The sequence below is a fragment of the Pogona vitticeps genome, chromosome ZW-PAR, assembly GCF_051106095.1.
Source record: "Pogona vitticeps strain Pit_001003342236 chromosome ZW-PAR, PviZW2.1, whole genome shotgun sequence".
NCBI lineage: Eukaryota > Metazoa > Chordata > Lepidosauria > Squamata > Agamidae > Pogona > Pogona vitticeps.
This window is the reverse complement of record NC_135800.1, coordinates 10,776,238-10,802,185: the sequence shown is the minus strand read 5'-3', so window position 1 is coordinate 10,802,185 and position 25,948 is coordinate 10,776,238. Positions and strand designations below refer to the sequence as shown.

The 25,948-nt window shown below is 49.2% G+C and overlaps 1 protein-coding gene across 9 annotated transcripts in view; it reads right to left on the bottom strand.

Moving 5' to 3' along the window:
- EHMT1 (euchromatic histone lysine methyltransferase 1) overlaps positions 1–25,948 on the bottom strand; it is a 114,590-nt gene that overhangs the window by 51,822 nt on the left and 36,820 nt on the right. For 3 of the 9 annotated variants that reach the window (XM_072984980.2, XM_072984979.2, XM_072984984.2), the window contains exons 2-8: positions 17,001–17,088; positions 14,303–14,880; positions 5,507–5,666; positions 4,304–4,440; positions 2,989–3,174; positions 1,528–1,608; positions 959–1,099 (exon numbers count right to left, since the gene is read on the bottom strand). In XM_072984980.2, the coding sequence (XP_072841081.2) occupies positions 959–1,099; positions 1,528–1,608; positions 2,989–3,174; positions 4,304–4,440; positions 5,507–5,666; positions 14,303–14,880; positions 17,001–17,088 (1,371 nt within the window). The other 6 variants (XM_072984982.2, XM_078382774.1, XM_078382773.1 and 3 more) reach the window with 5 other exon arrangements.

The window sequence follows — 25,948 nt, the reverse complement described above, 5'->3', positions numbered from 1 at the left end:
GACAATACTCTGAAAACCCCCCTCGTGTTGTGCTCAAGAGTCTCCTGTTGGGAGAGACCTTCATACCACCCTGCCATCCGAACGTCTGTTATCTGATCAGTAGTGACGCGCAGGTACTGCAAGCCGAGAAAGCTGAACCGCAAAGCAAGGGTTCAAACCCTGAGTCCTCCCTACACTCCACACCAAGGGATGTTTCTGCAGAATTCTGGTCCTGAGCCTGCCCACCTTCTCTGGACTCCGGGTCCGCAAGGAAGGCAGAGAAAGGGACCGGAAAAAGGGGCCGCGTCACAAACGAAGGCAGGATTTGAAGATGAATGGAAAAAAGAATGACAGGGGCAGGGGAGCAAACAGGCACGGTGAGGGACGGAGGAAAGAACGACGGGCCAATTAGTGGGAAGGCTATGATTAGGAGAGCTCAGCTCCAAACGGGCAGACTGGAAGACAAGAGGGGGGGGGAGGGAGGGAGGGAGGAAAGGAGAAAGAGGGAGGACGAGAGAGAAGGAAATGCGTATGAAGGAGGTGCAGGTGAGCACTGCAGAGAGAGAAGATGGGTGAGAGAGAGAAAAAAAGGAGAGGGTGTGTGTGAAAGGGGAAAAGGTGTGTGTGAAAGGGAGGGGAAAGAAAGGAAACGGTGTGTGCTTTTGTGTTGTGTTTGTTTGTGAGAGAGGGGGGGACGGGGAAACAGAGCAGAGGAGGAAGCCCGTCTGTGAGTGCGTGCACGCATGGGCCTGGCGCCTTCCCTCCAGCCCCCCCCCCATTGCCTTCTCCTCCTGCAAACCTCCCTAAGGGCCACACAGCCCCGGGGCACAGCCCTGGCCCATGTAAGCCCCGGGGAGCCCCTCTGGGCTCCCCGAGGCCGGCCCCTAAGCCTGAACGGTGTGTGACCCGGAGTGGCGGCGGCAGCGGCAGCAGCAGCAACGGAAGCAACAGCGGCAGCAACAGCCTCCTGGTGCCTTGCCTTGCTCTCTGTGGAAGTCGGCCCCGGGCAAGGCCTGTCCAGGCCACGTCCCTGCGTCTGTCCTGCTCCGTCCAGCCTTGCCTGTCTGCACCAGGCCGTGGTCTTGGCCCTTGGCGGCCAAGAGCAGACCCCTGCTGAGGCCTGATGAGAAAGCAACAGACTTCTGTTGTAAACAGAGATATATGTATACACACACACACAGAGACACATCTGTATATCAATCTCTACGATAGATAGATAGATAGATAGATAGATAGATAGATAGATAGATAGATAGATAGATAGATAGATAGATAGATAGATAGATAGATAGATAGATAGACAGATAGATAGATAGATATTTACTTATTAAGAGGGTAAGAATCATCAGCTTCACTTGAAAACCATCCAAGCCAATCTGCATTTTGGCCCAAGGGGGTCGGGCAGGGTGGGGTGGGGTGGGGCAGCTGGGAGACAGCATGGACTGGGCTGGCCCCACTGAGCCAAAGAGGCGGAATTTCTCTCCTCCACTCCTGCGGTGTCCCCCGAGGAGAAGAGGAGGAACAGAGCCTCAAAGAGACACGACTCACCAAGTCAGACTCGTCGCCATCTTCCTCTTCCTCTCCGGATTCCCCTGAGTCCTGCTCTTCTTCGGATTCTCCGTCGGCCATCTGCAAGAGCCAAACAAGAAAGGAGCGGAAAGTTACGGAGTCACAACCAGAATCAGAGATGGGGTTTTTGGGGATTTCTTAGGACTACTAAGCCCATGCTTCTCTGTCAGGAGTCCTACCTCACATCTGACAGACACCTCCGTGTGGCTCACCTGGGAGGAAAGGCCTCCACTGGAAGGAGGCCGAGCTCAGCCTGAGCTTCCTGCTCCCAGTGGCAGCTGGGAGCTTTCTTTCTGAACAGGCTACTAGGTGAGGCGAGGCCTGGCTCAGCCTTAGCTCCAAGCCTTCCGGTTGAGGCCTTCGCTCCCAGGTGAGCCACCCTGAGGTGTCTTTAAGGCATAAGTTTGTCAGGTAGAACTCTCAGATTGTAGCCCAAGAAATCCAAAGAAACATACTGTCAAATTCAACAGGCACACGCAAAATAAAAACGAAAGATTTTTAACTGATCTGTTGAGTCACATGATTCTATAAATGCAGCTGCCCTCTCGATTTTTTATTTTATTTTTTTGCTATTACCCCACTGAATTACCTGCACTTCACAGCAGTCAGAGCACCCACTTACTGGCGGGTATAGGGGGAGCCCATGACAAATGTCATAACACAATACAATATAACACAACAACACAAACAAAACATAGCAGAGCATAACAAAGGCTATCCTGCTACCCTAAGATCACACGATGTAACATAATGCAGCATAACATAAAGAGCGTTACTGTTTCACATCACACATGTTCCCTTTCTTATTTCCCATTTCTGCATGTAAAAACAAGTACAGTGGTGCCTCGCTTAACGATTTTAATTGGTTCCAAAAAATCATCACTATGGGAAAACATCACTAAGCGAAATGCGGTTTCCCATAGAAATGCATTGAAAATCGGATAATCCGTTCCAATGGGAATGGATTGCTGTCCTTAAGCGAAAATCGCCATAGGGAACATCGCTAAGTGAAACGTGGTTCCCCAATTGAAATGCATTGAAACCTATTCAATATATCTCGGGGGGGGGGGGGGGAAATTACAACAAATTTAAAAAGAGTCGGAACAAAGTCAAATTAGTTTAACAAAGGGTTTATTAAGTGCACTTATGATTTCAAGCATTCTAAACATTTTTTAAACATTTTTAAACATATAAAAAACAGCCAACATGAGGCTGCCAAAACCATTGTTAAGCGAAACAGGGGGACCCAAACTGTCATCGCTATGCGAAGCATGGTCCCAAACATCACTATGCGAAAATCGCCCATACGGAACATTGTTAAATGGAGCGCAAGTTCGCTCCGAAAAAGCCATCGCTAAGCAAATTCGTCGTTAAACGAAGCGCTCGTTAAGCGAGGCACCACTGTATTGATCCTCACACTGCAAACACCGACCACCCTACCTTTCTGGTGCTATGGGGGGCAGCATTCCCTTCCTTCAGGGTCCTGTTCTCTTCTGCAGGGAAGGCACTGGGTGGCTGCTCAGTTCCACGTTCGTCCTCATCGTCCAGTTCGTCCGAGTCTTCCTCTTCGGAATCGACCTCTAGTCGCTCCCCGTTTAGGTGAGGGCTAGCATCCCCCTTTTCACCCTGAACACACCAAGGAGACAAGCTGCGTGTCAACGTTCATGTAGCCACGTCCTACCATTATTATTTTTTTCTTCTTCCCCTGTTCACAGAAGCGTCAGGACATCAGAAGACTGTCGCAACCTCCCAAAACCCAGCTCACAACATGGCCAACTAGTTTACCCCACGTTTCCATTACTGATACTGGGTATAATGGACATCCACCCACTGAGGGTCCTGTCCTACACTCAAATAAATCTGAATTTTCCCAATTCCTTTTTAAAGCCATCCCACCTGACAGATCTTGCAGCATCATGTTGTTTTAAATGTATATCTTTTGCGATTTTAATGTTGTTTTTTTATGGTGGGGAAGGTTTAAATGATGATGTTGTTGTTGTTGTTGTTGTTGTTGTTGTTGTTGTTGTTGTTGTTGTTGTTGTTGTTAGCAACGTGGGGTTTTATCTATTGAAAAGTTTGTAAGCCACCTTGAGTGCTCCGTTTTAGTGAAAGATTGTGTAAACATGCAATCAAGAAAGCCAGCTCTGCAGTGCTAAGAGGATGACAACGCGGATGGTTCTATACACTTCTCTAGTTTCTCCCTCGACTTGCCTTCTCTCCTAAGCTAAACAGCCCCAGACTTTAAAGTTTTCTCAAAGATATCTGACTCCTTGACTGTTTATGGATGAGGCTGGCATGGAAGCTGACTCACTGCAACCCTCATGACAGCCACAACCAGCTTCGGTGATGCTTGTATTGGCTGTAAAGCCTGTGGCCTGGAACCGCCTGGTGTCCCTAACTGGTGTAGACCCATAGAATTGGTGGGAGTTACAGGCGTGTTGAGTCACCGGTCAGCAAATTCATTCAGTGGGTCTCTTCCGGTTGAAAGGTCCACCTTTCTCCCCCAAACGGGATTCAAGGCAGCAATAAAAACTCAACTGAAAGACTAAACAGGTTTTTGGATCTAAATACCATTATAAACCTATTTCTGCGGGTTTCTGTCCATTAAAGAGAGAGAGCGAGAGAGAAACAGGCTTCAAAGGCTCATTGATTCTTAAGCTAAAGGATGTGTTTTCTTTCCTTGCGCCTGCACAGAAGACGCGGGAGCCCACCTGGGCAGCAGCCTCGCCCCTCCCACCCCCCACGTCCACCTCACCTTGCTGCCCGATGTCGAGTGAGCCATGCTGCTGAACATCTCGAGCACCGTCCGCTGCTTCAAAACTTTGGACTTCTTCTTGGGAACCAGGCTGTACGTCCCCATTCTTCGTTTCTTCTTGCGAGAGACGGAAGCAGCTGGGCAGGGAAGAGCAGGAGAGAAGGCAAATCCCCGTGAGACCAAGACCGACACGCATCCAGAGCAGGCAGGCAGGGACCCACCCCAGGGCCAAGGACGGTTTGAGGAAGGAACCGGTCAGCCGTGCCAGCGACCGGCTTAATGGAAAAGACACTTTTCTTTGAATGACCAAAGGAACGAAGGGAGGTTACGTGCCTCTTGGCTGGTGCCTCTTGTCTGGTCTTGTCTCTCAGGTATGGGCATTTTCAGATTCATGGACTACAGTTCCTAGAACTCTGTAGGAATTCCTCCATCTGGACTTCTAGGGGCTTTAGCCCCAAAGCCCCAGTGCTTCTGCAGTCACTTTGAGCAGAGGAATCCTGGCTTCTCTTGGACACGACGAAGATCAGAGGAACTGGCTGGGCGGGGAGATGCAAGGCATGATGGGTCTGGTAGTTTCCCTGAGGGGCAGAGAGACTACCAAACCCACCATGCCTTGCAGCTCCCATAAAACCTAGACCCACCCAGCCAGTTCCTCTGATCTTCGTCGTGCCCAAGAGAAGTCAGGATTGCACAGCTCAAAGTGACTGCAGAAAGCACTGCGGCTTTTTGGCTACAGCATACAAACATTCCTGCAGACATCTGGGGGTTGCAGGCCACGCATTTCCAAAAATCCAAATGCCGATCACTTACTGCTGTGGTTCCCAACCTTGGGTCCCAATATGGTTTTTGGACTAAAACTCCCAGAAGGCTTCGCCCCCCTCGCTGGGCTGGCCAGGATTTCTGCGAGGATAAGGCGAGCAGGTGCCCTTCCACAGCTTTTGGGACAACGAGTCCCGCCAACTGGGTTTAGCATCGTTGATGATGAAAGTCCAGGACCCTGGGAAGGCTAGTCCAAGACAATTTAAAGACACTGGCTTGCCTACCGCCCTTCGTCTATCCGGAGTGGCAACAAGCTCTCTTGGGTCCTTCGGGCCCAGGTCCAAAAGCACCCGCTGGGCTGGATGCCCCAATGCCCTTTCCCCCACCCGACCAACTGACCGCCCACCAAAGGGGGTGCATACCTGGGCACCCCTGCCTTTTTACCTGTCTGTGATTTTGAGGCAGCCACGTAGCTCTGGTTTTGAGGTAGAGACGAATGAAGGCCAGGGATGGGGGGCAAAGAGGGGGTCTTCCCGAACTCGGACACATCTCTGTTGTCGTCTTCCATGGGCGCCTTGGCATCTTTGGACTCTTTACTCGAATGCTGGGGAGCAGAATTCAAAAAGGTTCTCTTATCATTTCTGGTGGGCATGGACAGAGGGCAACGGCTTATGAAAAGAAACATATATCCTTTTTTTTTTAAGCAACAAAATTAAATTAAACACACAACAGGAAAGCGGGTGGATCATCTGGCCAGATGCCTCATGCCCAGGGCGGATTTGATCTAAATCACAATCTGAATCGAAATAAAAATAATAATTTTTCTGATCTATAAATTTAAATCAATTTTATTTTAAAAATAATAATAATTGGTTTTTATCCACTCTGTCCCACAAAATACCCTTCTGCTCTCTAATCTCTCTTTTTGCTTTCTCACTTCAAGATAAAAAACTCCCACTGAAAGCAAAGGCCCTCCCAGCTCAAACTATGGATCCTGAAGCCCTCTCCCTTTCAGCCTGAGAGCACAATACGCTCGGGGAAGCCACCCACAGATTCACCATCTCCTGCTTTCCATTTTCTTTTTTAAATATAGGAAGATCTGACCAGGACGTCAAAGCCAGACACCCTGGGGGATGATACACCAAAACCAATAGTGGAAAACACAACACTCTGGTTTAAAGAACCTAAGGACAGCCGTGCTGAATCAGATCAAAGCCACTATTCTCATGGGTGGGCCAGCTGCAGCCTCCCCTCCAGGTATTGTTGGGCAATCATCATCATCATCATCACCACCACTGTGTGCTGCCAAGTCGATCCTAACGTCTTTTTAAAGGATTTTCCAGGCAGAGAGTACTCCAAAGGGGTTTCCCCTTGCCTTCCGCTCAGGGTAGCCCTGGGATTGCTGGGAAGCGTGCCCAAGGCCACCTAGGCTGGCTGTTCTCCAAGGGGGGGGGGAATCTAACTCCCCACCTACCTAAAAAGCAAAGTGCGCTGCTTATTGACCACCCCCTAGTGCTTCAAGCACTCTCTGGATGGTTTACAAGTTAATCATGTAGGCTACAAATCCCCCCCTTACAGGAGGCTGAATATTCAATTTACCGACCTCAGAAGGATGGAAGGCTGAGTGAACCTTGAGCCGGCTACCTGGGATTGAACCCCAGGTCGTGAGCATAGTTTTGGCTGCTGCAGTGCAGCCGTTGAAACCCTGCGCCCACGAGGCCCCTAAACCACTGAGTTATCCAGCCAGCTGTTGGCCAACAATGCCCATAATCCCTTACTGTCAGCCACAGTGCCTAAGGGTGATGGGAGCTGTGGCCCAGCGTCATCGGAGGGGCCACGACTGGCCTACCGAGTGTTTGTGATGACCAGCTTGTTCTCTTGACAAAACTCTATTAGCCTTTGCTCTGCTTAGTTTGTTTTGCATTCATTTTACCGTGATTAAATACCCCAGGTGCATAAACGTATATGCCTCCTAAGTATGCTGACCTGAAAAAAAAATCATAACATTTTCTTAGTGCTAATAACTAGTAACTGACTACGAAGTTATCATTCTAGTCAGGTTCTCAGATCCAACGGCAACAGAGATACCTCTGGAATATTTCCATTTCAGTTGTCAGGTAAAACAAATCTTAAGAGAGCAGCAGGTCTGAAAAATTTCCAAGCAAAATATCCAAATGCAACAAGAATCAAGCAGCAGTTGTTGTCGTTGTTGTTGTTGTTTAAAAAAACACGCTAGGAATTACCTGGGGAGGGTGAGTGTGGAGGAACACCAGTATCAATATTCTAGGCAATTCGGTGTGTTTTTAATAAGAAAGCACCCTGCCAGGTGCAAGAAACACAACATTTAAACAAAAAAACCAAAGCTGGTCGCTACTCCGTTTCCGCCCAAAAGCGATGCGGGTCTTGTGAGACGGACGGAGAGAATTTAATGGACTCTCCCTGAATCTCACCTGAGGGCAACGTGACGGCCAGTCGCCGAGATCTGAGCAAATTAACCACCAAGAAATAAGAGGCAAGAACGGAGAAAAGGACGTACGTGTGTGCTTTCCTTTTTGAAAGAACGACAGGAAGACCTTTGCGTTTGGCTCAGGACTTGCCTGGCACAAAAGGCGGCGCCAGGAACACACATGGAGACGCCGAGGCCGATATCGAGCACCAGCCAAACCTGCATTTCAGGGGAAGGGAAGGGAAGAACTGGGCTGACCTCGCCCAGGCCAGCTCCCATCACCAGCCTCTCCAGGCCAAGGTTCGGTGGCGTCACCCGGACAATCTCCTTTCCTTCAGCCAGGGAGACCGGTCCGGGCAGGAGTCTCGAGGCACCTCCAGAACTCAAGGGATTGTTTTTAAAATGGGGGGGGGGTAACCTTCCACAGCGGGAAACTTGCTTCTTTGGCTACAGAGCCCACGTATTCTCGCGTCCAAGCCAGAGGTTGGGAGTTCGATTCATGCACCGGGCCTCCTTGAGAAGAGCCCTCCCCCCCCTTCTCGCCCTGCACCTACAAGCATCTCAAGGCTCTTTCTGCTGCCACTGATTGACACACAGCCCCCCCCCCACAAACATACAATACCCATTTGCCACCTGGAAGAGGGAGGGGGGAAAGAATCACAGAACCGGGAGGGATCTTAAGCCATCTAGTCCAGGGGTGGGAAGTGCATAGCACACACACACCCAAAGCCTCAACGGGCCTCACCGAGGATGAGGGATGCCGGGGGGGGGGGGCTCCTCTATCTGATAAGGTTTCCCGTCGTCTCCTCTGAAGTCACCCACATAACGCTCACCCTGCAAGGAGAGATGTCGCTACGGATGGAATTCCGCCTCTCCTCCAGGGTCTCCACCGGAGGAGAAATCCCCGAGAACTGCCCTGCCTTCTCCAGGCAACCCGTCCCACCATCCACTCCCTCCCGGGGAGTTCCTCAAAGGCTCAGGCGAAATCTGTTTCTGGGGAGAGGTATAAAGACAGAATGTGTGCTTGTGTGGATTGAAGGTTTAAAGGTCTTTGCCTGAGCCAGGTTGTGGCACTTGCACACAACGGGACTCCCACCGATGAGAATGTGTCTGTCACCAGCCAGGCTGCTCTAGAAGACCGGCGCCCGTCCGCCAGATGTCTCATCGACAGGGGAAGGGCCTCAGGTGACCTGTCCTAGGAGAGGGTCCCGCCAGGGACAGAAGAACCCAACGTGGAGCCAAACTGGTAGCGTCTCGTGCCGCAAGACCTAACCTCGGGTAGGTAGGTAGGTAGGTAGGTAGGTAGGTAGGTAGGTAGGTAGGTAGGTAGGTAGGTAGGTAGGTAGGTAGGAAGGAAGGAAGGAAGGAAGGAAGGACGGACAGGAGGGAGGGAGGGAGGGAGGGAGGGAGGAAGGAAGGAAGGAAGGACGGACAGGAGGGAGGAAGGAAGGAAGGAAGGAAGGAAGGAAGGAAGGAAGGAAGGAAGGAAGGAAGGAAGGAAGGGACTAATAGGCAAGACGACCAGTTAAGGCTCAAGACGCATACAGCAGTATTACCATAATTATTCGCCAGGGAAAAAGAGAGGTTACTTATCTGTAACCATGGTTCTTCAAGTGGTACTCTGTGAGTGCACATGAATGGGCTTTACTGCGTTTGCACAGGAGTCCTCGGAAGCTTCTAGAGCTTAAAAACATGTGATTAGTAAGACGTTCCCCCCCCCATGGTGCGTATGCTCCACCCTCCTGTAATACCTCCGTTCCAATCATGTTTGCCGCTGTCAAAGCTCTGGAAGCCCCAAGACAAGCAAGTGACGGACAGCGGGGAGGATGGGCAGGATGTGTGGATTCACAGAGGACCACTCGAAGAACCAGGGTTACAGGGAAGTAACCGCTCTTTCGTCTTCGTGGCCTCTGTGAAGGCACACAAATGGGTGACTAGCAAGGTAACTCACCGGATGGAGGGCCATCACGCCAACATCGAAGTCAGCAGAGCCCTGCCAAAACTCGCCTCCTTCTTGGCCCTGACATCTAGACAACGGTGTGTGACAAAAGTCAAAGGCATAGACCTGGTGGCCGCTTTACAGATGTCAGAAACCTCGATACCACGCAGCAAGGCAGTAGAGTTGGCCATCGCTCTCGTAGAGTCGGCTTTCAGCACCTCTGGCAGAGTTTTTCCCACCAACTCGTATGCCAGAGTAATAGCACCTGTGATCCACTTTGATATAGTCTGTGAAGAGGGAGGACACTCCTTTCGTGGGCCATGGAAACTAACAAAGAGGCGAGGAGAACGACGAAAGTCCTTGGTTCTAGAAACATAAAGTGCCAGGGCACGGCAAACATCAAGGGAATGGAGAACATGCTCAACGTCGGAAGGAGGAGAAGGAAACAACGTCGGAAGGATCAAAGGCTGATTAACATGAAAAGTTGGAGCAACCTTTTGGCAGAAAAGACACATCGGAATACAGTGTCACCTTATCCGGATGAAATTTAATATAGTGGGCATCCGCCCTTAGGGCAGCCAACTCACTCGCTCATCTAGCAGAAGTAATCGCCACTAGGAACGGTGTCTTGAAGGAAAGAAGCTTCAAGCTTGTACAAGCAAATGGCTCAAACGGGGGGGGGGGGGGACGAGCCAATGCACGAAAGCACAACCTGAAGAGACCCTTGAGGGAGTGGGGGGTTTAACCGGAGGACGAATGTTCTTCAGACCCCTAAGAAACTTCTTCAGAGTTGGGTGCAAAAATCAGGGTGAAGGCTCAGATCCAATAGGTTGATAAGAGACGATAGCTGAAATGCAAACGTGGAGAGTCGAGTGTGCCAAACCTCGATCAAACAGATGATGTAGGAAAGCGAGGAGGGTGCTTAGAGACGCCGGGTTCGGAAAACTAGACCCCTAGAGGCCATTTATAAGACTATAATAACCCAGTAGAAGGCTTTATGGCATTGGCCAGGATGTCTGCCACCACGGAAGAACCCTCTAGGCTGTAAGGTGGAGAGACTCCAAATCAGGATGACAAATGATGCTGTCGCCTTGAGTCAGGAGGTACGGCTGTAGAGGTAGCCTGAAGAAGTCGTCCGACAGGGTCCTTAGACGGGTTAACCATGGCTGACGAGGCCACCAGGGAGCTATCAAGATGGCATTGGCCTGAAACTGCTGGATCCTGACTATTGTCCGTTGGATGAGAGGAATAGGAGGGAAGAGATAGAGCAGCGCCTTGTCCCAGTCCACCATGAACGTGTCGCCTTGAGAACTTAGGCCTTTCCCTGCTCGAGAACAGAACATGATGCACTTTGGATTGTTCCGAGTGGCAAAAACGTTCATGGTCGGGGTACCCCACCAACTGCAGAGACTGGCAAAAACGGCGGCATCGAGAAGCCACTTGTGGGTTTGGGTGGTAAGATGGCTCAGGCGATCGGTGACGTCGTTGTCCTCTCTCGACACATGAATGGCAAGCGGGGAAAATGTGGTGGTCGTAACACCACTCCCAAACATGAATCGCCAGGTACAGTAGGGAAAGTGAGTGAGTACCACCCTGTTTGTTGATATAATACAGGGTGGTCATATTGTCCGTGGCAATTTGTACTCCTCTGCCAACTACAAAAGAACGGAAAGCGTGAAAGGCCTTGATGACCGCGAGCATCTCCAGACAGATATGTGCAATAGCTTTTCTGCATCTGACCAGAGGGTGTGGATCTCATGAGCACTGCAATGCACACCCCAGCCTATTGGGCTGGTGTCCGCTGGAACCTGTACGGCCAGCTGGAGAGGCCTGAAAGGACGGCCCACAAATAGGTGAGGGACGAAGGCCCACCATCTTAGTTGATAGGCCAACTCTGGAGTCACGCGTCGTCTTTTGTAATGGTGGTGTACGAGAGGATTGAACTGGGCCAGATACCAGGCCTGCAAAGAGCGCATCGTCAGCCTCGCGTGTTGGAGCACCAACGTGGTCAAAGCCATCAAACCGAGTAGGTGCTGCGTATGGTGAGCCGAAACCACAATGGAAGGGCAAAACAGGCGAATCGCTCGCCTCAACCTGAGAATTCTTTCGGGAAAAAGGAAGACTCTGGCCCCGATAGAATTAAGGTGCACTCCAATGTAGTCCATGGTTTGAAAAGGCTCAGGACGAGATTTCTCGAGGTTGACCTTTAGACCTAGGTCCGCCAGGGTTTGAAGGGCGAAGATGGCATCTCTCCAAGCTTCATGATAGTTCGATCTCACCATAAGAGTATTGATGCGATCACGCTCCCCATAATGGAGCTCTTGATATCGTCTGCCAAGGATTGACATTGAGAGTACCGAGGGATGTAAATAACATCCCGATGCTTGGGCGACTGAACCAGTGGAGAAACATGGCACCACTTAGCCAAATGTTTACGTGGATGAGAAGCCGACACTGAAACTTCTGAGTTCGAGAGCTGAATGACAGTTGCCCGCCTGATAGACACAGGGCTAGAATGGGCCGAGGCCGGGCTAGAGATAACATCAGCCTCTGAGAGGCCATGACTTGGAGATAGGCTCAAGGACGACCCCAGAGCCTGAGTCGGAGGCAGCGGCATCAAGTCATTCACTTCCGATTGGGAGTCCGGGCTGGGTACCTCCCTCGATGACTTCTCAAGGATTGGCGATGGAAGTGATAGTTGGGCTGGAGGAGGTTCTCTAGGATAACTTGGTTTAGAGGACCGCTTTGCTTTCTTCTGTTTATCAATGTCCTTCCTTTTTTTTAAGGAGAAGGATCACTAGGTGACTTCGAGGTTGATGTCAACTTTGAGTGTTTTAGTGTTTTTAATGTTTTTAGATTGATTTTATGTCTCCTAATTTAAATAATGTACCTTACTTTTGGTGGTCAATGACTGTAATAAAACATTTATTATTATTATTATTATTATTATTATTATTATTATTATTATTATTATTATTATTATTATTATTATTATTATCATCATCATCATCATCATCATCATCATCATCATCATCATCATCATCATCATCATCATCATCATCATCAACAACTTTGAGCCTGACGGGTGTTTTGATGTGAGAGCCTTAGAAGAAGACTTCTGCCTAGGTGACAGTGTGACGGGCGCCAAGGATTGGTCTACTGGGTCAGACTGAGGGACTGGCGTTAAGGTAGGCTCCATAGTAGATGGTGATCTTGAGATCAAAGGCCTCAGGGATTTCTTCCAAAGAAAAGACTGAAGATGCTGCAAACGAAGCTTAAGGGCAGGTCTGGTCAATCTCTTGCACTCCTGGCAGGAGCGCATCTGGTGTTGTTCCCCCAGGCAAAACAAACATAAATTGTGGCGATCGCAAAAACATCAACATCTAGCGATTTCGTCGTCAAATGGAGCGCCCGTTAAGCGAGGCACTACTGTAGATAGATAGATAGATAGATAGATAGATAGATAGATAGATAGATAGATAGATAGATAGATAGATAGATAGATAGATAGATAGATAGATAGATAGATAGATAGATAGATAGATAGATAGATAGATAGATAGATAGATAGATAGATAGATAGATAGATAGATAGATAGATGTTTAAAATAAACATACATACACTTGCCAAACAACTTTCTTTTTTGCAGAGTTAATTACTTATTCCTATTCATCTATTAATCGACTAGCCTAGAATTCTATTACTTACACTTGCTAGCATGAATCGTAGCCACAAATCGCCACTACTTTAGAAGTCAATGCTTGCATTCCCCTCTGTGGGCCAGTTGCATGGCTGGTGCATGACAAGGAATGCAACAGTCAACTTCTTGACTACTAGCAATCTGCTGCTGAGATTTATACTATTTGATTCTGGCTTATTTTTTATTTGCTCCCACCAATTGGAAATCAGACACGCATTCATCCGTGTAACTGCCAACTTGAAGGATCTGGCAATGGATCTTTATGAAAACAAAGCGGATAGAATATTACAAAGCATCCTCCCGTCCACATGATTCCCACAGCGCACCAAGTTTCTCCTAAAACGCTCCGCTGCTGTTCTTGTTATGTGCTGCTGTGTCCCTTCCAACCCATGGTGATCCTCATGTAGTTTGCTAGGTATGTGACATGTTCAAGGAGTGGTTTAAGACTGCCATGTTCAAGGGAGTTTCCACGGCCAAACGGAGATTGAACCCAGGCCACGGAGAGTTCAGCTCCGAGACTTTATCCATCACACACGCCACCGGCGCTGTCATTTAGAGAAAAAGACGAACGGCGGAAAGCATGACACCTGAACGGCGAAGGCCATGTTTCACCGGATGAAAAGAAAGCAAGTTCCAGAAATAGTGCAGGTACCTAGATATTCCAGCATCAATTCTTATTAAGACGGGGAGTGAGAGATCTTGGGCCTACGTAGACTACAATTCAGTAGAGACTTCCAGGAGTTGAAGCTCGAAACAACCGCACGGATCAACGCTCCACAGCTCCGAAGGAGACCCTGGAAGCGCCACCGCCTCTGTCTCATCCACCGCCTAATCGCGAAAGGGCAGCATTCATGACGACAGAATGGGTTGGGGCGAAGAACCTCCGGCTCCTCCTGTTCCTCCCCATGGCCCACATCGGTTGGGCGCCTGCGGGTCGATGGGTAAACATCTTATAGGGAGCCAACCATCCCTAGTACTGAAGTGGGGCTACAGAGGTGAAGTCTGTGACCTGAACGTGATCAGCCTCCCAGGCAAGGGAAGCGGCCACCGGCAGGGGCCCAACATGCTCTCGCTCTCCACGTGCTAGAGCTCCCGCCTCCCACCACATCTGCCCAAACGGAGCCCCCAGGGTTTCCCTTTTGGGGATACTTTACCAAGCTGGCTGGGGACTTGGGCATGGTCTTCCGCGCTCTGTGGATCTTCACGTTGCCGTGCGCCGACAAAGGCTTTTTCACCTCGCCGTCTCTGCCACCCTCCCCAAGTTTGGGCGGCGTAGAACCGGCCTGCGCCTGGGAAAAGGCGCTCAGCATCCTCCCCTTGCCTCCTGCTCCTGCTCCCGCAGCAGGGAAGGTTTTGGCTGCGTGGCCGGCGAGGGAAGCAAACGTCCCGCTGGTAGTCCTTGCGGGCAACTCCTGAGCCATCGGTTTAGGCAAAACGTAGCCGTTGCTTCCCGTGACAGAAGTCTGTGTGAAGTCATTCATTTGGGTGTGGTTCTGTCTCCCAGCGTCACTGTCTCTCTCGGAAAGGCCATTCTCTGCTATCCGGCCCCACTTGGCCGTTGTTGAGTCCCCTTGGGTCGCTTTTGTGTGGTCCTGAGTGTTCTTAGCTGCATTTGGGTGGGTCTTGGCTTCGCTGCATTCGCAAGAGCCGTTGGTTTCGCCATCGGGGGCCATCTTGGTTTCCCCAAGTTGCTTCTCTATGGCACTCTCATCTGTGGCCATAGCATTAAATCCTAGAGAGCAAGAGAGAGAGAAATTGATACAGAGGAAAGACAAAAGGCATCGCAAATAAGCATGGGATTCTTGAAGTTTTTTGGATGACAACTGTGGTTCACCTGGAGGAAAGGCCCAGTTTGGAAGGCTTCTAGGCCCAGCTCCACACCAACTTCCAGAAAAGAAGCGGCCCCACTGCTAGCTCAGTCAGGGGCCTGCAGGTCTAGATTTGCCCAGGCAGAACTCTCAGAATGAAGAATTACAAGATAGGTAAACCAAAACGTCTTGTAAAAATCCCAGGCTCAGCCACAAACCTCAACTGCGCTCACACAATGAAACAAAATGCCAATTTAATAGGACGGCCCCAGCTGAAAATCACAGGATTTGGGTGCTGATCTCTGAAGACTTGACCCCCATTTCCTCTCAGTATTCACTGGCCAGAATCCTACCAGGGTCTACATAAGGATGGGCATTACTTGCCAAGGCGAATGCTAGCTAATTAAGAAGGTACCTGGGTGTGTCGTGGCCACACGCCCAGCCGCAAGCCCAACAGCGCAATGGAGAGGGGCCTCAGCACTCTGCCCACTGGCCATGAGCCGTGGAAATCACACAAACCACCCGTCAGCACCAATGCGATTCCAGCTTGTTTGTCTGAAAGGTGAACCCAGCTGAACCCTTTGGGAACCCAGCTGCGAACACAGGAAGGGCAGCAAAGTTGGGGTCTGAAACAAATCAGTTCGTCCTCACCCTGTCACTCGCTGGCGACCTTTCCGGGGCCCTCACGTACTCTGCACATCTCCCTTCCTTCTTGCCGATTAAGGGGACAACGCCGTTTTTTGGCAGCTCTTATCAAAACCAGGTCCAATCGGAGGTTTCTAACGACAACCTTTTTACAGCTTTGGGTGACTCGACCTTACCTAGTAGAGATGGGATATTCGTAAACGAGCAAGAATATCCCGGACCCAGGGTGGCTGGGATCTCCAGTCCCGCCTTCCTGAACCGACTCGTCCCCTCGTGGGGTGCCGCGCCTTGCAGCTGGCGTCCTGCACGTTGGGCCAACCTCCAACGAAGCCCAGCTGTCACACGTCTTCTGTCTTCCAGCTCTTCTGGCCACTCCAGCCATGGGGAGGGATGACGAGTCCCTCCGCGTAGCCGCTGAGCGGCCAGAAGAGCAGGAAGGCAACGCAGCGCCAGCCGGGCTTTGTCAGAAGTTGGCCCAATGAGCAGGATGCCAGCAGCACGTGTACGGCGCAGCGACGAGTCGGTTCAGGGAGGAGGGACTGGAGATCTCAGCCACCCTGGGTCTGGGATATTTGTATTCATTTACGAATGTCCCATCGCTATTGCCTAGCTCAGTTTCATCTCTGATTCGTCTTGACATAATTTATTCCAGACTTTTAGTGTCGTGGTTGTATTCTTTGGTACTGTACAAACAACGTCCTCACAAAAGGATAGGACACAGGCAAAATTTAAAAACTTCAACTGGCACTAAGCCAGCCCAGGAGCAGGTGGGAAAGCTTTAAAGGGAGGTTATAGGCAGGCAGGGCGATCAGTTGCTACTCCTTACGATTCCTCGGCATCACGATGGTGCCAGCTGGTAAATGAATTGGGAAAACCACAAGAAAAAGACATGGGCTGATTTTTTTATTTTTAAACAGGGGAGTCTCCATAGCGTAACATGGCGCAGACCAGCATGGCCCACGGTGCACCTGAACAGTTGCGTTCGAGAACGGGGCAGTCTAGAAGGAGAGACAGCACCGACTTTACGAGGGAACTAGAAAACGAGGCAAGGATTTTTCCGGTTCCATTTTACAGGGGGCATTGTTTCAAGCAGTCTGTGCCTAAACTCTCCAACCAAACCCTCAGAACCTCAAAGCCAATCATCCCCTGCTTTAGGACCAAGAGACCCTTTCGCTACCTTTCCAGGCAGGAGCCATTTCGTGAGCTTTGGATCTAACCCAGTGGCTCCAAAGGGGAGGCTGCGGAGCCTGGCTCAAACCAGTTCCGCCTCCGTCCTGAACTTCCAGAAACTGCACCGAATCAAACTTCCTTTTGACAAACCTTCTCGCTGCCCCTACACCAACAGGAGGGTCCAGTCCAGCCACCTCCGTTGGAAGGAAGGGTGGAGCCCGGGACTCACCTTCCCCCTGGCTGCTGGTGAGGTCCTTCAACAGCTCAGCCTTCATGCAGGCGTCTCTCCTGGCGTCTCCTTGGCTCATAAGGGCTCGCTAAACAAGACGGAGAGAAAAATCACAAGTTGTTATGTTCAGACATCATCAAGGAAGACCACGGAGTCAGATTTGCTTTCTTCCAAACCTTGCCCAGAGGAGGAACTACAGATCCGTGGCTCCCAACCGTTGGGTCATCAGATGTTCTTGGACTACAACTCCCAGAAATCCCGGCCAGTAGAGCTAGCTGATGGCGAAAGCTTCTGGGAGTTCTAGTCCAAAAAGCATCTTGGGAACCAAGGTTGTGAAGCAAAGAAGTAGGCGATAACATCTTTTAAAAGGGACCATTGATGTGTAAAATCTGCCCTGTCTCAAAAAGAGGTGGAAGATTCTTCCACAGAACTGAACTGGGCTGAATTTCCAGGGAACCAACAGAACTCCTAAAGCCATCGAGACGCATGGATTGTGAACTGCAGGTGGAATTGCCCTCTCCGTACGTGGGCTGACATCCTGCGGCTTAGCACAGTAAGTCCCAACTAAAGGAGGCCCACTGAATCGACAGAACTTACGGAGCAGCTGACTCGCCCAATTCCACAGACCTACTTGAGCAACGAACCTACAAGACTAAGCCGTGGGGTTGCAGCAACGTCCCCTCTAAGGTGTTGAGGGTGCACAGCACGGCATCCTCGGGCATTTAAAACTCCCGTTTTAAATTTTTTAAAAAAATTAAACTAGTAATTTGGAGGAAGAGGCTGAGGTTGCTTGTGCTTTGACCCCATTCTGTACAAACATCCCCGTATTTGTTATTAACACAAGGAGACCAGGAGTCTTTCTAAAGGTAAAGGTCCCTCCAGAATTCCTCCCAGTCAACAGGTCGCCGTGGGCCTTCTCTACCAACAAACTTGTCTTCTCACAAGCAGGTCCATTAAGAAGAGAGGGGGCGGAACCAGATCTCCACTTGATCTAGTCCAACTTTTGGCCCACACACTGGCCAACGAGAGGCTCCTGGGGAGCCCGGAAACATCACCATCCATGATGATGGGAAAACATCATCACACCCCATAAGAACAAATGCCACACAACACACTCCTCCTCCCTTTGCCTTGGATCTCCAGACACCACACACCATCACTGGGTCAACCCAATGTACCGGTTAGGAACAACTACAACTTACCTGTTTTCTCCCCCCCCCCAACCAACTCTGTCTTTCTCCCTTTTTTCTCAAACCCATTAACAAAGGACGTCTGCCATTTCCTATAGAAATGGGTTCCAGAGATTGACAGCGAGATGCCTGAGCATGTTTTCCTTGGCCTGTTATTGCTTGTTGACTTAATCTGTTGGTTGTTTAATTACTAGAGAAGATCAACAGGCATTTAAGGCAAGCCTGTCTGCAGGCCAACAGGACCCCCAATCATGGGCTACAACATATTCATGGGTTTTTAAAAAAGATTTGAGGAAAGATTTAAAGTTGACAGTAGGCCGCCTCCTGTGTCACGGCTGTCTGTTTCAGCCTGCTTAGCCAAGTATGGGCTATAACAAGGTCTCTGCCTTAGCCCCTTAGAATGGTTGCCAATTTAGGGGGAGAAACAAATGTCGCGTCCTCCCCAAATGCTGATGATGGAGTACAAATCTTTCACAGGCTCTGGCACTGAAATAATGAGAACTAGACTCTCAGAAGATCCGGAAAGCCACCAGTCCTTCAGCCCTACGGCGGACAACGTAAGACGATCAACTGTGAGATTCAATAAAGACGCCAATACTCTTAAAGTGGTTCCAGAGACAAAAGCTGGAAACAAATGCAAGGATCCACAGGATGGGTTCTCATCAAGAGAGCATTAACGTTAACAACAACAACAACAACAACAACAACAACAACAACAACAACAACAACAACAACAACAACATAAAGTCAGTTCCAACTTATGGCAATCCCTTTCCCAGGTTTCCCAGGTACAGAGTACTCCAAAGGGCAGGCCTTGAAAAATACACTCCTCCACTCCCCTGCGATGAGTAAAAAAATGCTGCTTGACGAGTCACAGCTCCCTCCCTGCCTGCCTGCCTCCTTCCCCTCCTCCTGTCTGTCTGTCTGTCTGTCTGTCTCTCTCATCCTGCAGTCCTCCCCTCCACCCTCCCACTGCAAAAGGAAAACTGCCCTCTTCTCCCGAGAAGAGAGTTCAAAGGGTACATAGAGAGATAGCTCTGCAGGAGAATGTAAAGTAGTCCCATGCTGGAGAATATGGAGATTCCCTGCTCCCAGTTTCGACTGAACGATCCGGCTCCTTAAGAGGGTGGGCGCTTTTGCTTTCAGTTTTATTTTTGCTGGCGACATTCAAAAGAAAGGCATTCAAAATACAAGCTTCGTGACCCCATAGGCACGCAGGTAATAAAGCAACCCAAGTCTGAGAGTATAAATCGGTGATTCCCAATCCCAATAAATTGCAAGGCTATAGTCCGGTCGTGCTGACTGGTGAAATTTTTTGACTGACTGGTGAGACATTCTAAAAAAATTTCAAGCCCTGCCAAAGTGGTTTCCCCTTCTCTTCCTCTGAGGATGTGCAGCTTGCCCAAGGCCACCCAGGCTGGCTCTTCTCCCTGGAGGCCCAGTGGGGGGAATCAAACTCCTAACCTCTGGCTCTTCAGCCAGAAACCCATACTATTCCATCCAGCTAGCATAAGAATGCATGCAAGTCTCTAAATGTGTGCTCATTATTTTAACATGCAAGGGAAAAATAAGGCAGAATGCCAGGACTGCTATCAAACCACCTCGGTAGAGCTCTGAGCTTGGTGCTAAAGAACTCGAAAGATGTCCAGGAAGACACAGTCCATGGAGTTAAAACTCACTACACTTGAGTTCCTAGCAGATCCTTTGCTGTTCTACAGACCGGCCTCTCAACAGAACGCACGCTGAAAGTGTTTGTTGTCAGTCGGCTCTCATGACAATAGAATCTAATTTTTTAAAAAAAACCCACATACAATGACACAAAGGCTTTCCCAGCCTAGCTTTCATTTTTTAAAAAATATCTTCCCATCCATTCCACCCAAGCTAGGTGATGATGCTCTCAACAGCATTTCACAAAGCCACAACACCTCTCCGCTCCTATCTGCAACCCTGGGGCTGCACAAAAAGGAGGTGGTAGTAGTAAGGCTGCTTCATACATGATGCAGAAACAGGAACCACGATGACTTATAGTCATTTGTTCCAAAGGTTCCCCTTCCTTCCTTCCCTCCTGCTTTCCATGCATCCATCCATCACTTCTCCTCCAACCACTTCATCCTACAACCCAAAAGAGTTGAAAAGACCACCGCTTTGTCTTGAAGGGTCAAATGAAAACAACACCATTCTATAGTAATTTCTGAACTATGTGTAAATACAGAGAAGAGAGAGAGAGAGAGAGAATCATTTTTACTTGATCCTTCTATGTGCCTGCCACGGATTGCACAACTTCCCCTCTCTTCAATTGATCAAAAATGATCGGCTGCATCCGTGTTTCCCCAACTGCCTGAAGGTCATTCAGCGAAAACAATAGACCTCTTGAGCGCTCTTACCCCATGGATGGGACCCATGCACAAGCGCTCTCTTCCCCCACCCCACTCTGCCCCCCCCAAGCCATTCTGCCATGGCCAACCCAAGGGAGCTTCTGGCACCCAACCCAACCAACCCTACTTTCCCAGCCACTGTGCCGGCAAGGTACCTCCATGTTTTTCTCCCTCCCTTAAACGCAAAGTAAACTTCCCCGTCTGCTCCCACTCCACCATCATGCCCCAATCTGTCGGCTCCTGATTGGCAGGGAAATCTTATACCCAGCCCTCCTGAGCAGAGCAAGGTCGGCCGCTTCGGCTGCAGCTCCCAACAAAAGGCAAACGAGGAGGAAGGACGGCTTCAGAATAAAAGTCTCGCCACTCTCGCTCTTTTCCTGGTTGCCTTCTTCTTCTTCTTCTTCTTCTTCTTCTTCTTCTTCTTCTTCTTCTTCCTCCTCTTCTCCCCCTTTTCCGCCCCTCTCCTCCCTTTCCCCCCCAGCAGCCGTCTGTCTCCATTCTCTTTGCCTACAACGGAGTGATTTATTAATCTTCTGCCACTGGAGAGTCTTCCCAATGGCTGGGCCATCAGAACGGAAAAAAACAGAATTATGTTTTGCCGACCTACCAGGACTCCAGATGGGCAAAAGGGAGAAAAGGGTTGCCTCGTCCAGACCACCCTTTTAGGAAGGCCCTTCTGGGAAAGGGTTGCCTTCGGAAGGAAAGGAAAGGACGGGAACAGAACCGGGTGGGGGTCCAGGAGAGAGAGAGAGAGGAAGTCCAAAGGCTGAGACCCCCTTGCCATTCTAGGTACAAGCTTCCTTTGTTGCTTGCAAGCCAGAGAGAGAGAGAGAGAGAGAGAAAGGAACACAGGCTTTGGAAGATCAGAACATCACGTTGGAGGCAGGCGCCATCTCTAAGTTTAGAAACCAAGACCTCTGGGGAGGAAAAACCAAAAGTCTTAGAAAACCCAATATGGAGCTAAGGAGATCCTCTGGCTTCTAAAATGGCGCCTTGCGTGCATTTCAGGAACATGGCACAGCTTTCTTAGAGGGTCTTCTGTTCTCTTTCTTCCCAAAACCTTGTGAGAGCAGGCAGGTTGCATCAGAAAAAACGACAGCCCTCCATCTAAATCAGGCAAGTGGAAGGAAGAGGAAAGGGGGGGGGGGAGAAAAGGCTGAACAGGCTCGTCCTCCCGTTTAATTTACAGTCTGGAGGTCCATGGAGACCAAAGGGAGGGACCCGGGAGGAAAGCTCTCTTATTGTATTCCTGCAAGGGGAGGGGGAACCCTTAAAAACCCAAAAGGCAGATTTGAAAAGCCTGCAAGGAAAATCATGGGCCGGAGAGTCAGGATTTCTGGGCGATTCTTGGAATCACTTTTCTCCGGGCATTCCTGCCTCAAGGAAGCCCCAACCCTCCATCCTCCAAGAATCCGTGGCCAGATCTCTCTTGGAAAAGCCCTACCCAATCCTACTCAAGCGCAGCCCCTCCCGGATTCACTTTGCCAGCAAAGTCAAAGCCTTCAAAGAACTTCAGGCCACGAAGACCAGCCAAGGCCGAGAGCCCCGTTCCAGGCCCATCTTTGTCTCTTTAAAATAATGCAACTTCCAGCAAAGTGAAATTTAAATACCCTCTATATCTTGATCAGGAAAAAAAAGTATTTTCACCACCAATCAGGAACCTCTGTCACGGTTTGAAGGAAGGAAGGAAGGAAGGAAGGAAGGAAGGAAGGAAGGAAGGAAGGAAGGAAGGAAGGAAAGAAGATGATGATGGATAGAAGTATATTAGAGAAAAGGAAGGAAGGAAGGAAGGAAGGAAGGAAGGAAGGAAGGAAGGAAGGAAGGAAGGAAGGAAGGAAGGAAGGAAGGAAGGAAGGAAGGAAGGAAGGAAGGAAGGAAGGAAGGGAGGGAGGGAGGAGCTGATGATGGATAGAAGGAAGGAAGGAAGGAAGGAAGGAAGGAAGGAAGGAAGGAAGGAAGGAAGGAAGGAAGGAAGGAAGGAAGGAAGGAAGGAAGGAAGGAAGGAAGGAAGGAAGGAAGGAAGGAAGGAAGGAAGGAAGGGAGTCCCAAGAGAGACCATTATGTTAAGCCTTTTTCAGAATATAAATTTAAAACCTCCACTGCTCCAGGATTTTTGGAAATGATCCTGTCTGCCATATTAAGGAAAGGCAACATGGAGAACAACAACAACAATTATATTTATTTATATTGCCCTCCACACCAGAGTTCATTCCAATCAAATCAATAAGGTGCCACCATGGGACACATTCTAGGTGTCAAGGTGATAGCCGCTACCAAGAGCTTGCAGGTCAAAACTGTTTATCTGAAGGTTGGTAGCCAGCAGGGAAAATTATTTAGGAACAAAACCTCCTTAGGCATGTGCCCCTTGATCTCATTTATCTTTCTGTCTTATACCAACCACGTTTCAAGAAACTGGTTAAATGGCCAAGACTATATGTTGGTTATTGTATTTTAGTCTTGCGTATCTAACATGGCTGACCTACGGTCATCATCATCATCATCATAAAACAGTTAAAGTTAAAAGGCTATAACCAGGGTTTACATCTGCTGCTCCTTCTCTCTTTCCCAATGCAATGGGGGAAAACTGGCTTCCCACCCAAAGAAGAAACGGGAAACTGAAGGTGAAACAAGACCATACAGAAGCCCCATTGTTTGTTTGTTTGTTTGTTTGTTTTTAATGCCCTCCCAGGTCTTCTTAATGGACAAGTCAACAGAATGGGTGCAAAAATCCAACGCCCAAACACGTGGCAATTGAAATGCCTCTTGTGCAGAACTGCCACTGGTCAAAGTCAAATAAAAATAAAACCACAGCTGTATTATTTACAACTTTTTCACCTCGTCTACCTGCATGAAAACAAAAACAAAACAAGGAACAAACAGCCATGGGGAGAAGCTGGGGGCGAGGGGGAATCAAGAACAAGAAGGCTGCTCTCCTAAGCACACTTACCTGGAAGTAAGTCTCAGAGAAATGAATATAATAAATGGGACTTACTTAAATGTAAACATGCTTAGGATCTGTCTGGCAAACTAGCATTCCCGACAGCCCAGGCGGTAGCCCCTCGGTGGCAGGAAGCCGTCCATTTTGAAAACGCCAGGCCCCAAGGAGACCTATAAGAGTAACGGAGGAGAATAAAGCATTACGGAGGGAGAGCAAAGGCAGAGAGAGGGTGGGGACCCAAAGGCCAGGCGAGAGAGAGCCATCTTTGTGCGCCCCTGCTCAAGGTGCAATGTTCAAAAATTCAATCCATTACGAAAGCAGACAAACCACCCTAAACCCAGAATCGCTTTCGGAAGGAAGAGGAGATGGGAAGAGGGAAGGGAAGGGCAAAAGCATGGAGGCGAATAGGGACACCACCCCGTCTTCCACCACATGGTCCTTGGGAAAGGGAGCCCAGTTAAGATCGCACACACACAAACAACGCAAGCAGAGATCAGACCCTCTTTTCAGCCCCCCCCCAAATAATAATATTTAAAAAAAAAACAACCCACCCCAAAATAAAACCCAAGAGGGAGAAGGAATGTAGCAGCTACCATTTAGGGAGAGAGAAAATATGAAAGCAAAGAGGACGAAACAGAAGGCCTGTTCTCTCTCCCATGAAACAAAGTCTTAACTAAGTCTTGATCCTTTTCTGGAAAGGCTGGAAAGAGGGAGAAGGAGAAGGAGAAGGGAAAAGAAAAAAACACAACCCAACCCAACCCAACTCCACCACTCAGAAGCCAAGGTCCCAGAAGAGGAGGAGATCCACAAAGGTTGTTTTTTTTCTCTGCTCTCTCTCCAACAAAAAGCCTACAGGCCCTAATCCCAGAAGCCTGGCTTTCTGCTCGGTCATGGGGGAAGGAGCCTGGCCCTTTTTTTCCCTGTCGATCCCAAATATTGCTGTGAATTAGATCATCTCGGCTCTCCTCCTCGCTCAAACCACCTCCCCCTACCGGCTGGTTTCTGAGCATGCTCGGCCGAGCCCTGCACTGCCATTTCATAACTGCATTGTTTACAGACACACCACCGACCTGCCATCTTCCTTCCTTCCTTCCTTCCCATCTTCCCACCTCCCTTCCTCCTTTCCTTTAAAAACAAAACAAAAAAAAACAACCCAAAAAGACCAAAAAACCCAAACACGGGAACACTTAAACAGAATCTGGGGCTTGCACCTCGAGGAAGCCTTGAGAATTGCACCAGTCCAGACAACCTCTCTCTCTCTCTCTCTCTCTCTCTCTTTCATCAAGGAGAAAGCGTGCGGGAGGGGGATTACTGCTTGGAAATGTGTGCATTTTAAAACAATAAGCCAGTTGGAAACAAAAAGGTGGTGGAGGGAAGGAAGCCTGTCTTTTCAACGATGCAAATCCACCAGCTTCAAAAAATCAACCAATCTATCAATCTAATCAAATCAATCAAATCAATCAAATCAATCAATCAATCAATCAATCAATCAATCTATCTATCTATCTATCTATCTATCTATCTATCTATCTATCTATCTATCTATCTATCTATCTATCTATCTATCTATCTATCTATCTATCTATCAACTCAGCAGGAAACACAAGGGGAAGAAGGAGAATTCAGATTTCCAGATGCTTATTTTGCTTTGTGACCACTGCTAATAATATTAAGCTCTTCTGATGTTTAGGAAGGAAGGAAGGAAGGAAGGAAGGAAGGAAGGAAGTTGATGATGGAAGGAAGGAAGGAAGGAAGGAAGGAAGGAAGGAAGGAAGGAAGGAAGGAAGGAAGGGTTAGCCAGATCCTCATTTCCAAACATCTACTACCTCCTGCTTGAAGCCACAAGAGTCAATCCCAGATCCCTTCCACAGTGGAAGAAAATCGAAAGGAAGCTGTGCGGCCATCACACAACACGAATGTAGACGAATGTGACACTTAATAAAGGCCACTAAAAACCAAAGAATTAATGCAAGCTTTCTTGGATTAAAAAATTACTTCTCCAGGCGTACAAGCAATACACTGTGTGGAACAATTATAAATGAGTGTCCCAGAATGAAGAGCATGGGTAAGCTGTTTGTTTTAGGGGGTCTGCTCTCCCTTCCAATGGATTGGGATGGAGGTGAGAGAAGGACAGCGTGCAAGAGGGAAGGGCAAGGAAGCCTTTAAGCCTGGCCGGTATCTGCTGGGTGGAAAAGGTCTCCCCCCCCCGCCCGCCCCCAGCACCACCACTAAGACACAGCCAGGCAAGCTTTACTCTGCGCAGATTTGCTCAAGGAGATTTAGCAGATTATCGCCATGTCCCGGCAACTATTAAGCACACCGAATCAGACACCCTTTTAAAGCACCCTCTTTAACACAGCATGGCTGGATCACAGGCAACCAACCCAAGCAGTGCTGTGCAACTCTAGAGCGCAGAACGAGCACATCCGGGGCGTGGGAATTTAC